The sequence below is a fragment of the Hippopotamus amphibius genome, chromosome 8 (assembly GCF_030028045.1).
Source record: "Hippopotamus amphibius kiboko isolate mHipAmp2 chromosome 8, mHipAmp2.hap2, whole genome shotgun sequence".
Classification (NCBI taxonomy): domain Eukaryota; kingdom Metazoa; phylum Chordata; class Mammalia; order Artiodactyla; family Hippopotamidae; genus Hippopotamus; species Hippopotamus amphibius.
In genome coordinates this window covers 32,013,553-32,026,339 of record NC_080193.1, presented here as the reverse complement: position 1 = coordinate 32,026,339, position 12,787 = coordinate 32,013,553, and the positions used below count along the sequence as shown (strand labels likewise).

At 45.0% G+C, this 12,787-nt stretch overlaps 1 protein-coding gene across 5 annotated transcripts in view; it reads right to left on the bottom strand.

The window, feature by feature from the left end:
• Nucleotides 1-12,787, bottom strand: part of HERC2 (HECT and RLD domain containing E3 ubiquitin protein ligase 2) — a 232,287-nt gene that overhangs the window by 110,234 nt on the left and 109,266 nt on the right. For all 5 annotated transcript variants that reach the window (XM_057747100.1, XM_057747098.1, XM_057747097.1 and 2 more), the window contains 7 exons: nt 11,329-11,472; nt 8,653-8,795; nt 4,013-4,280; nt 3,728-3,864; nt 3,141-3,239; nt 973-1,141; nt 746-871 (listed from right to left, as the gene is read on the bottom strand). In XM_057747100.1, the coding sequence (XP_057603083.1) occupies nt 746-871; nt 973-1,141; nt 3,141-3,239; nt 3,728-3,864; nt 4,013-4,280; nt 8,653-8,795; nt 11,329-11,472 (1,086 nt within the window). The remainder of the gene's footprint in view (nt 1-745; nt 872-972; nt 1,142-3,140; nt 3,240-3,727; nt 3,865-4,012; nt 4,281-8,652; nt 8,796-11,328; nt 11,473-12,787) is intronic.

Sequence of the window (12,787 nt, the reverse complement as noted above, 5' to 3'; positions counted from 1 at the left end):
AGTATAGCTTTTAAAGTATGCCATGCATTTGATATGAAATCTCAAGAATATCACATTAAATATAAACTGAGGAGAATTTTATGTTTTCAGTTACTAACCCCTATCATTTGCACATATGAATTTCTTAAATTTAGTCCTAAATTCTTACATAGCACTAAAAGAAAAAAAAACAACACTGAGGAAGCTAGCCATTTGGCAGAAGGATGGACAGAACAAGTTTACAGAACCCCAACATGAGACAAGGCCACCCTGAGACTGTAACAGGTTGAGATAAAAACAAAACCACTCTTTAACATATCTGGTCACATTCAATCCACTCCAAACCACAAATCCACCCTGGCTGCTGTGAACAGTGCTTCCTTGCCAAACATAACCTCATGGTGAGTCCATTGTTTCTTCCTTCTAAGTAATATTTATTAAGATATCCATTCTTAGAATTACCCCACTCCTGAAACCTCCCCAAAATATACAATGCAACCCCATTAGTCTTTTTTACATCCACTTATGGAGACACCCCATTTTCAGGGTGTGCATCCTCCCAAGTTGCAGTGAGTTAACACATCTGACTCTGTCCAACAACAGGTGTGCTTCTGGTCTACAGAGCACTGACAGGCAAAAGAACACTATTTACGTATCATACGGCTTGCCTTCCACTTGTTTTTCTTGCCCTTGAATGAGAAAAATAAAGTTCACACTGGTTGATGAAAAGCTAACACTTGGCGTTTTCCTTCCTAGGTAACATTACCTTTCACAACCCCCACACTTTGATGAGTCACAGATCCCCACTTGTATTTTGGTGTGGTGACTGAGGCTTTGACACGAACTTTATCACCAATCTTGATATGAGAAGGGGAACTCGGTGGAGGATAGCCTAGAGGTTCCGATAAAAAATGAACTATAATTAGCATTCATTTCTGGGAACTCTGAATCTAATTAAGAAAGACAAAAGAACTTAATAAAGAATGTTCTCACCTATAAGTTCCACGTGAATATACCTGACCCAGTAAGTGCCTCCTTTCTGCTGCCAGTCACACTGCACGTTGAGGTCATGTAGTCCATCTCTATCCAGCTTGATCACTTTGCCCACATCGCCTTCACACACTTCTTCATACGTGCGGCAGCATCTAACCATCATCCCCACCTAAAATTAAGTTAAAAATCCAGTGCGGCATATCAGTAAGTAGCATTATTCTAGTCCTAAGAAAAAATTTCCTCTAGCACCCAGCGTGCTCTCAGAATCATTTCACACTAAATGGAACCAGGGCTCTTTAGAAAACTGCCTGGCTTGATCTCTGGGGCAGGAAATAAACAAAATGAATTTGGGGACTTCCCTGGTGGCGCAGTAGTTAAGAATCCACCTGCCAACTCCTGGTCCAGGAAGATCCCACCTGCCACGGAGCAACTAAGCCCATGCACCACAACTACTGAGCCTGCGCTCTAGAGCCCACGTGCCGCAACTACTGAAGCCCATGCACCTAGAGCCCGTGCTCCCCAACAAGAGAAGCCACCACAACGAGAAGCCCACACACCAAAACAAAGAGTAGCCCCCGCTTGCCGCGACTACAAAAAGCCCGTGCACAGCAACACAGACCCAATGCAGCCAAATACATAAGTAAATAAATAAATAGGGAGTGGGGAGGAGACGGATTTAGATCAACTTGTGCTGTAAAGCAAGGGAGCTATCAAAGATTAATGGGGCCCAGGACTTCCCTGGCTGTGCAGTGGTTAAGGCTCTGTGATCCCAATGCAGGAGGCCCAGGTTCAATCTCTGGTCAGGGAACTATATCTCACATGCATGCCACAACTAAGGAGCCCATGTGCCACAACTCAGGAGCCCACCTGCCACAACTAAGACCTGGCACAACCAAATAAATCAAGATTAACAGGGTCCCTCTAAAGAACAACCTGACCAAGAGGAAAAATGGCTGAAACACATCAAATCCATGACAGCCAATAAATTCACCATAATGATAATAAGCAAAATAAAGGTTCTCAGTCATCTTTTTAAGTACCAGGGCACCGATTCACTACCCTGAAAATTGATAAATGCAAGCAAACAAACAAAAGACAAATATTTATTCTGCCTTTCCTGTATACGCAAACTATAGCATAGTCCATCAACCAGAGCTGATAAGAAAGTTTTCTTCAATGAATAGAACTCCAGCTAATAATGTGGAAGGGAAGGGAAGACAAATTTAGAAAATCATGGATGTGCGACCCTTCTTGATGGGTCTAGATAGTGACGTTAATGGCTACTGAGCACTGAGACGGACAGTGGCTAGAGAGCAGATGGCGTGGATGACACGTGGCTGCATGCTGGTCGACACAGCATATTCTTCCCTAAGATGCAGCCCGAGTCCACTCATCCTCCAGCCCTCACTCTCACTTCACGGGAGATGCAGAGGAGAGGGAGGCAGACCCGGGCCACTGTAATTTCAGCCACAAATAAGTGGCAAGAAAAGGAAAAAAGAGGGAGAAACTGTTCTAGGTTAAAAAGACATATCACCCAAATGCAAGATGTGTGATCTTATTTGTATCCAACTCTTAAAAAATTACTATAACAAGCCATTTTTGAGAAAATTGGGAAAATCTGAGCAAGCATTAGATATGCGATGATAGTAAGGAATTGTTTATTTTGTTAGGCAATGCTAGGTAACAGTAATGTCATGTTAAAAATAAAATCCTTTATCTATTAGGGATACATATTGTTGACATACTTATAGGAGAAATGAGATGACTTCTGGGATTTTCTCTGAAGTATACTAACTAGAACAAAAGAATTAAACCAGGAAAAGAAAGGATTTAAGGTTAAAAAGGAGTACATAAAAAGCATAACTAAATGTTTAAAATTAGATGGCAGTGAGAATAATATATTTTTTAAAAAAAGCAAAAATAGATTGTAAAAGTGTTCAAAACGGGACTGATGGAGTAGCACAGGTCTGTGTGCCCTGTCACTGTGGACAAGCCTCCTTCTGCCCTCTGGCTCTGGCCCCTCGCTAGTCTCCTGCTCCTCTGTCCTCTGCTCCAGCCACAGTCGCCTCCCTGCTGGTGCTGCACCTTCCCTCTCTGACCTTCTGAGATGCTCAAACATTTGCTGAATGAAAGCCTAAGTAAAGTTCCAGCCTAAGACAATTACTCACCTGAATATTCTCTCTCACATATACAGCATAATCATCATTACTCAAGAAATCAGCTCGCTTTTTGTAAGTCTGGCTCTCCGTTACAACAGCGCCAGTAGACTACAAAAGATAAATACATTTTCTTTAAATGATGAACCAGATAAACCCACTTAAAAAGAAAGTACTATGTGAAATCTATAATATTAAAAAAAGTATAAAATTTATTATTCTATGTTTTCACTATAAAATTCTTCATTTAAAAGAGACTAATAGCAACAGCACTGTAAGCAGAATAAATTTCAAAAGCTTAAAGTACAGAAAATTTCTGAGGCATTTCCAAATTAATCCCATAAAACAACTTACTCAAATCAGAAGTCAATGTGTCATATAAATAATGATTTTTTATTAATATGTCCTCTAAAGGCAACCCACCATCATCAGATGTTGTAACAAGGGTCTGTCTTAAAACTAAAAGTAATTAAGAGACAGAAAACCCAGGCAGCACTTCACAGCTCTGCCCCATGCCCGGCAGAACCACAGAGAGGCTCCACGGAGTGGTGAGGAGGAATCCAGAGCTCAGGACAGATGGGCACGAGGGGAGCACTGACCACCGCGTAGGCCGTGTCGTCCACATCCTCTACCACCTCCTCGTCTGAATACTCCTCAGACCCAGTGTCTGCATCTGAGAGATCCGTGACCTGCACATCAGCGTGGTCCAGCAGCCACCCAACCAAGGCTTCCACACCTAGGAGCAAGCACACACAGCACAGCCACAGTGAGGACCGCAGCACCTACCCACCTGCCTGCGGGACCTCTGACGTTAGCATGTCAAGGGAAACCTACAAACAAAGGGTGGGCACATTAGCTCAACACCCACGAGCAGAAGACAGTACCCGGCAAGCCTGCAGCATTCCCAGAGGCACCAGTGAGTGACTTCAGCGCAAACTCTATGTTCCTTCTAGGGAACCCCATTTCCATGAGCTGAACCACAATAGGCAGAGCAGGACCAGGAGACTGCTTGTGCTTCTTCGCTCTGACGGGGCGGACGTGCTGCACAGGGACAGGAGTCGTGGCCTCACTGGAGCTGCAGTCTTCAAACACAGGGCTCAGCGGGTGAGTAGACTCCACAGCCAAACACTGACACACAGCCAACGCGGCAGCCTGGGCAAATGAGATGGAGATAGGGGGTCTGTAAGCCAGGGGACTAAGAAGTCTAGGGAAGTGGAAAGTACAGACGACAACTATGAACTGCAGTGCAGAACTATAGCAAGCCCAGGCTTACACATGTATTTTCATTTCTTAAATTTTTTTTTAAGTGTACAATTTGATATTTTTTTTCTTATTAGTAATGTATATATGGCAATCCCAATCTCCCAATTCATTCCCCCCAAAACCCCCTGCTTTCCCCACTTGACGTCCATGTTTGTTCTCTACGTCTGTGTCTCTATTTCTGCCTTGCAAACCAGTTGATTTGTACTATTTTTCTATATTCCACATATATATGTGTTAATATAGGATATTTGTTTTTCTCTTTCTGACTCACTTCACTTTGTATGACAGTCTCTAGGTCCACCCATGTCTCTACAAATGTCCCAATTTTGTTCCTTTTTACAGCTGAGTAATATTCCATTGTATATATGTACCACTTCTTCTTTATCCATTCATCTGTTGATGGACATTTAGGTTGCTTCCATGTCCTGCCTATTGTAAATAGTGCTGCAATGAACACTGGAGTGCATGTGTCTTTTTGAATTAAGGTGTTCTCTGGGTATATGCCCAGTAGTGGGATTGCTGGGTCATATGGTAATTCTATTTTTAGTTTTGCAAGGAACCTCCATACTGTTTTCCATAGTGGCTGTATCAATTTACATTCCCACCAACCGTGCAAGAGCATTCCCTTTTCTCCACACCCTCTCCAGCATTTACTGTTTGTATATTTTCTGATGATGCCCATTCTAACCGGTGTGAGGTGATACCTCATTGTAGTTTTGATTTGCAATTCTCTAATAATTAGTGACGCTGAGCAGCTTTTCATGTGCCTCTTGGCCATCTGACATACGTTATTTTTAAGTGAATGCATCAAATGTGTTTAAAAACAACAAAGACAACTTTCATAGTTTAATGCAGAGGAAAGATTCAATGGTCAAATAACTCCTGCCTCACTACAGACACAGTCTACCTAGAACATCAGCTAATCATCAACGTCCAATAAGGAAGCTTCCAAGCAGCCCCGAGCTGAGTGGGCAACACGCTGAGCAGGCTAACGCACTGGGAGGCCTGATGGGCGGCAGGAAGGGACCCTAACCTTCCTGGTGACCGGTCAGCACCCACAGGAAAGTCTCCTACTTCCCTCCCTCTGTACGACAGGTCAGAGATGGCAAGGGGCCCCCTCGTGTGCCACCAAATTAACTCCCAACTGTCCAAAGGCAGAAAACCACTCTGGGTGTTAAACATGGCATAAAAAATTAAGGAAACAGAGAATCAGTATTCCTTAGAAACAGACTGCAATGAGTCAATGAATACACGCACCCTTGTGGCCTCCAGGACAGGGTGCCCTCTTCCTAGTCCACGTGCCGCTCTCCCTTCCTCCTCTACACTTGTTTTCACAGCACTGAGACTTGCTTTTTTTTAACTGAACATGTGAGGAAGGCATTAGGAAGCAGCAGAAGACAAGCCTTCTTAGGAAGGCGTAGGAAGCGTCAAAAGCCTAGGGCTTTGCTGTGAAGTGTGCATAACTCAAAAGTGACAGGCGTCCTAAAGGCTCACAATTCAGAACCAGATCAAGCTAGGTTCTGCTTCTGGTAATGGAGAGGCAACTAGACTAAGCCTCTGCTGATGCTAATTATGAATTCTGCATAAAATATTTTTAAAAACTGTTTGAAGGCCCCGGAGAAAACAGGAACAGGTGCAACCCTGACCACAAGGGAAGCCCACAGGCAAGCTGCTAACAGGACAAGTGTCACTGGACTGCGGCCTGCCACAGCAAGCAGAGGTGAGGAGAACCACAAAATGTGCGTGCAGTCTGCCCTCAAACTATGGCTGACTGAGAAATGAGCACACGTGAGACTAAAGAACTAAGCCAAAAGAAAGTGCTGGAAGGCCCAACGCTAGGGAGACAGCGTGACATCCCAGTCCAACCAAGTTTCAGCACGTTGGTCAAGATGTAAAGGTTTCCACTGAAACCTCAGTCTAAATCCCACAGAAGTAGAGACCAGGAACGAGGACTAAGGGTAAAACAAAAATAAATCATCACCAAAAAGTGTAGAATAGGACTTCTCTGGTGGTGCAGTGGTTAAGAATCCACCTGCCAATGTAGGGGACATGGGTTCGAGCCCTGGTCTGGGAAGATCCCACATGCGGCGGAGAAACTAAGCCCGTGCACCACACAACTACTGAGCCTGCACTCTAGAGCCCTCGAGCCACAACCACTGAGCCTGCATGGTGCAACTACTGAAGCCCACACGCCTAGAGCCCATGCTCCACAACGAAGAGGAGCCCCTGCTCGCCACAACTAGAGAAAGCCCATGCGCAGCAACGAAGACCCAAGCCTGAAGAAGACTTGGTAGAATGAAGAAAACTGAAGCATCTACAAGAATAAAATTCCACATTCTCCAGAGGAAGGTGACAGAACCCAGAGCCCATACAACCTGACATCCAAAACATTCAGAACACAATAAATTTCTTTAGATATATAAATAAGCAGATCAATAATCAGCAGAATAACTGCCAATGATGATAGACCAAGTGGCCTAGGTGTTAGAATTAGCAAATAAGAAATTTACCATGACAATCAGAGATGTTTTAAAATGTACAGTAAAAGACAGATATAAAGGGTGAACAGAAGGGAACTGTCAAGAATGATAAAACTATAAAATAAGAACTAAATGGAAATATGAGATCTTAAAATATAAAATAAGGAATTTCTTGGGTGGCTTACAGCAGATTAGTCCCAATGAAGCAACACACCCTGACCTCTAAAGCAGTTCAATACAGTTAACCAAGCCATTTAACCAAGACACTTAAAAATAACAGAAACTCACTAACAATCTAGCAGACTATAGCAGTAATCTTAGGAAAGAACAAAAGAGAGTGGGATAGGAAAAAATATCACAGTCAAATGTATCCAAATTTTGATGGCTCAGAGGGGTGGGAAGGAGTCATGGGAGGGAGGGAAAATGTATAAATACATCTGTTTCACTTTGTTGTACAGCAAAAACTGGCGCAGCAATGTAAAGCTATTATACTCCAATAAAGAGCATAAAAAAAAAAGTATCCAAAGTTGATGGGGCAGTGGGGGGAAACCAAGTCAGAGATACAAATAACTTAAACCCCAAGGAGGATGGGGGGAAAAAAACACATACACTATAGGCACACTTGGTCAATCTGCAGAAAACAGAAAATATTAAATGTAGCCAGAGAAAATAAAAGACATTTCACACAGAACAATAAGAATGTCAGCTGAATTTCCATCAGAATCAATGAAGACAAAACAATGGAAGCTCTCTCTCTGGTACAACAGCCCTTCCTGGTCCTTGAAGGACAATTCTAGTCTCCTGGTCTTGTCTTCCCTCAACACTGGGCACCTGCCAGCATGGTCTGGGCTGCATCTGCTCAACACCCTCTTCTCTGCTCCATGTCCTGTTTTTATCTGACAGGCGACTGGCAACACAGCTTGCAGCGACTTTAACCCCATCTCCCATCTCAGATTTCAGGCACAGCTGGCACTCAGGCCTACTCAGAGAAGCCCTGGCCCCTTCCTCTCCTGCTGCCCTCTGTGCCCAACATTTCCTGCCTGCTCCCTCCGCATCCCACCAGCTTCCTAGCTCACTCTGCACCCTGGCTCCCCATAGGAGTCTGACTCTCTGAAGATTTCTACTAGGGTATTTTCTGCCTGCCAAATTGAGCCCTCGAGGTTTTGTTTTTGTCTTCGATATTTTGTCCAGAATTTCTGATGCAGTAGAAAGCAAGAAGGATTTTTTAAAATACCTAGTCCTCCATGTGGAGGGCCATGAAAGTTCTCATCATGCTTAGAGCTAGTCAGACGTCAGTCTCTTCTACAGGAACGTGCCCACGACCCCACCCCCAAGGATGCACTGCAGTGTAGTGCACGTGTTCCAAAACAGCATGCTGGCTGAGAGCCTGGCAGCAACAGGGTACACTCAGAAAAGGCTGAGGTGCGAGTGAAACAGAGGCACAAGTGCCATGTTTTTGGATCTAATGGGGCTCTTTCAATAATATTTCCTGGAAAAAGACCCCTCCGTATTTGACCTTTAACCCAAATGCTGAATCTAGTTAATTTTTACAAATAATTCACAGAAACTCAAAATGAGATTAAACTTTAACTCATTCATTCTCTAACTAGTTCTATAATGTTCTATGACAAGCGTGGTTAAAACCTATCTAGTCATAAGGATTATTTTGGCATATCATTTAAAATTCAGACTATATCCTTAAGAAAATACACATTTAGAAAAAAAAAAAGCTGTTCAATATTTAATGCACTGGATTAAAGCTGGCAAGGCTACGACCGTACCTCAAGCTCCTGTTTGTCAAATATGGCCTTCACTGGAGACGGCTGGGTGGCCGAGGCCAGTAACTGCTGCAAGAGGATCATCGGAGGCTGTGGCCCTTCAGGAGACATGTCCCCAAGGTCAGGGGACGCAGCTGCTCCATCATCTGAATTTAAAAACAAAATATGGGTGACACTGTATTTTCAACAGCAAGCATCTCTATACTATGAAAGATAGTGCACTGAGCATGTTAAACCAGGTATGATTCCTACCTCGCCAAGCATCAGACAACCAAACTCTTCATGGCTTTTTCCACTCCCTGCTTTCTGGCCTCGGTCCCTCTTTAGTTCATCTGTCTGTGTCTTTAGAGCCAACCAAAACTACCTCCCAGATTCCTGCCCCCAGTCCAGTTCTTAACCTTCTCTATCTTGTTGTGTACTCATTGCTCCCGAAGCCCCTTCTGTGAACACTCCCAAGTTTGTATCTCTAGCCCTGGTTTTTCTGTTAACTCCTGTTCAGACTTTAAACTGACACCAATTCCAAATATGACGTGTGGTCAGGGTCTTTTGTTTTAATCTGAGCAGCTTCGGGTGAAGTGTCTGGCACTTCCTGTTTGCCCTGGGACCGCTGATAGCCAGGTTTGCCTACAATTTCCACTAACCCTCTAGATTAGGGGTTGTAAATCGCCTTGAAGTGCCAGAGAATAATCAGCTCAGGCTTAATGACCACAGCTACTCAACACTGCCATGTAGGTGCAAAAGTGGCCAGAGAGGACAAGCAAACAAGCAGGCATGGCTATGATCCCATACAACCTTACAGAACAGGTGGCTGTGGTGGTTTCTGAGCCCTGTTCTGGACAGCTCCATCCGAAGCTCTTGTTCTGCCCCAAACGCGGGCTGGCAGCCCTGCTTCAGTGCTGCCACAGTTCCACATCAGGGTGACCGCAGAACAGCCGGCCAGTTCCCTGGGCTCTGGTTTCCTGATCTTCTAATTCAACTGTTGATTATCTTCAAGGTCCCTAATGTCTAATACGGAATGAATCTGCACCTTCATTAGATTCACCTCCTACTCAGCATTTATAATTAAATTCATGATGCCCTCTTAAATCTAGGAAACAAAACACCCCACACTCCACTGGACTTTCTAATTTTTGTCAATAGCCCTCCTACCTGTCCCTCCGATAACTATTAGCCATCTTTGACTTTTCACTGGTTTTCCAAAAAGTTATCATCTAAAAGACCACACCATCACAGGGTCTACTGGTACCTTCTTTACATTTTTCATGCCTTTCCCTGGATAAAGTGAAGACTTTATCACTTCATACAATTTCCCCCACCTCATGATCTCCCTGCTTCAGACAACTCACTAGCATATACTGAATATCAATCCTTACCACGGGAGGCCCTGCCACAGCTTCCCAGTCAGCCTTACATTTCATCCTATCACATGACTTCAACTGACCTCTCCAGCTTTAGCCCCATAATTATCGATAAACCCCGAGCCCCTTGCAAAGCTCAGTCCCCAAATACTTAGTGCTTATGCCTGTGCTCCAACTGTCTCCTCCCCTAGGATGGAGACTCCTCAATACCCTGCACCCATAGTCCGCCACACACTTCAAAGGCTGCTTTCCAAGCCCTCAGCTGCCAGCATCCCCAGGACACCTGTGAAACTGTGCTCACTCGTCTTACAGCACACAGGCCCGTACCCCGGACAGAGCCATGTGCATCTATTTTCTCTCCCTACCCTGACCCCAGAGAGTAAAAAATCATAAACAAGGACTATCTTGTTCCCCAAACTATTTAGCACAATGTCTTTCAATAGTAGATAATCAAAAAATATTTCATAGCTCTATTTTTTCTATGCAAAATGATATGAGCTCATCCTAGAAAACTGAGGTAATATAGAAGAATACAAAGAAAATACAGTCAGCAGAAGTTCTAATGCCACTATTTTGGTAAGCAGATGAATCTGTGGCAAGTCTATAAACAGATATACACAGCAATGTGCTGCTTTGTCTATCATCCTCATGCTTCCATGGCATTAACATGTATGTGTGTGTCCTCGCTGAGAACGGCACTGTGGTACCCACCGCATGGGAGCATGGCCTGATAATGGGCATTCAGGTGTCTCCAGCTTCCACAACAAAAACACCACCAACAAAAAACCACGCATGTCCATGCCCTTTCATGTGACAAATTCCCACAAGATGACTTGCTGATCAATGGATATACAGATATAGATATGTGTGCGTATGCATTTTAATGTCTAACATTTCCTCAAGTGCCCATTAAATGTTTGTACCAACTGAAATTCCCACTAGAAAGTGTTAGAGCAGAGCCACTTTACGTGCATATGAACCACCTTAGGGCCTTGTTAAAAATGCAGATCCTGACATCCCAGCTCTGGAGTGCGGCCTGAGAGTCCAGAAGTCTACAAGTTCCTGTGGGCCATCAATGCCACTGGTCCTCAGGCCACACTTTAAATGACAAGGCAGCAGAGCACTGTTTTCCCGCCCTCCCACCAAATCCCCTCAGGCTCTGTCTATCACTTTAATCAACTACCAGCCAGGCTGCACATGTTCCTTGTATGTGCACAAGTCATCTGCACTTTCCTTTTCAGGCACTGCCTGTTCATGTCCCTTGCCTGCTTTCTATTGGAGTGTCTGCCTTTCTCAGATCCAAAAGCACTCAATAAGATACCTGCATGGGCAGCTGCAGCCTCCTGAAGAGCTGGCTGAGACAAGATCTGCCTGAGCTGGTCCTGGTGGGAAAGCAGAGCACGACCCGCCTTCAGAATGTACAGCTTGAGCTGCTGGCACCTCAGCAGGTCCAAGTCTACTTGTCCTGTGGGGAAAAAGGACTCAGCAGGGATGGCACATGCTGCTTGGGGTCTCCCCTCAGCAGGTGCCCAGCCCTGAGGAAGGCCCCACCCCAGGGGACTCAGCTGACCACATCAGAGCCTGTCCGTAACGAAGGACCTGCCTTTCCCAGTGCTGTGGGTAAGCATCCTCTGCCCCCGCCCGCTCCCCCCCCCCCTCCAGGTCTTCTCCCTTTCTTGCTCCCCATGCGTTACCTTGGGTTGGGGCAACTATTAGATGGTTTAACACAGTTAAAACCATGTCAGCTATTGCTAGTACAATCAAATGTTTCCCAAACTGCTAAAATTTCAACCAGATACCTATATCACGAATAAATTACTTTCACCTTGTCTTGCCAAGACGCCTATGAGACTAATTTGTTCAGATACTCACAACATGCAGTTCTCTAACTCATCAAAATCATGGCGCGCTCCAGAACTTTATCTAATCAAAAGACTGCAGTAATGTCCAAGGGCCAACCAAGGAATGGACTCGGGAAGCCACCACAAGGATGTAGGCAGACCACAAGGACAGCCAGACTATAGTCACAGCAGCAGTGTTCCAAAGCAGGACATGCTGGAGGCCACAGAAGGCAGTACGGGGATGTGGGAATGTGGCATGGGAGGGCACAGGAAGCGCCAGAGGTGCTACTGGGGCACAAGCTCGAATACCTGGCACACGGGTTTATTCACTGTGACAGGAAACACTGGCTGAGGGACAAACTTAGTTGAACTGTGGACATGCTGTGGCTCACAAGCACCTGGCCCCCCAGCCAGAGATGTGAACTGGGGGCCCAGAGTTAAAGGTGTTCACCATCGTAAACGCTGCAGTGGCAATTACAGGAATGGGGAGAAAACTCAAGAAGAGTTGGCAGAAAAAGCCAGAAGTTATGGATGAAACCACAAGGATTTCCAATGTGTAAAAAACAGTCAGGGAGAAGAACTCTTGAAGAATACGCGAGGGGCAATGTAAGGAAAATGAGGAGAGCAGTGGAAGAGGAAGAGTGTAAGCCTGAGTGGCCTTGCTCTTGGTCTTGGACTGGTAGTCAGCATCCAGATACCAAGCAAGACAGGTCCAAACACACAATCCCTGCTGGGTATGGCTGTGATGAGACCAGGAACAAAGCCCCCAAAGTGCAACTAGGCCCGGAGTTAATGGGGAGACTCCTCTTCAAAAAGTGTGCTCAGAGTAAACACTGGCACTGGGTGGTGGGGTTCTTCAGGTGCCACTCCCGCCCCAGCATCCTTCTTTGTATCACATACTCTCATCTCCACACCCACCATCACTCAACCAATGGCCAA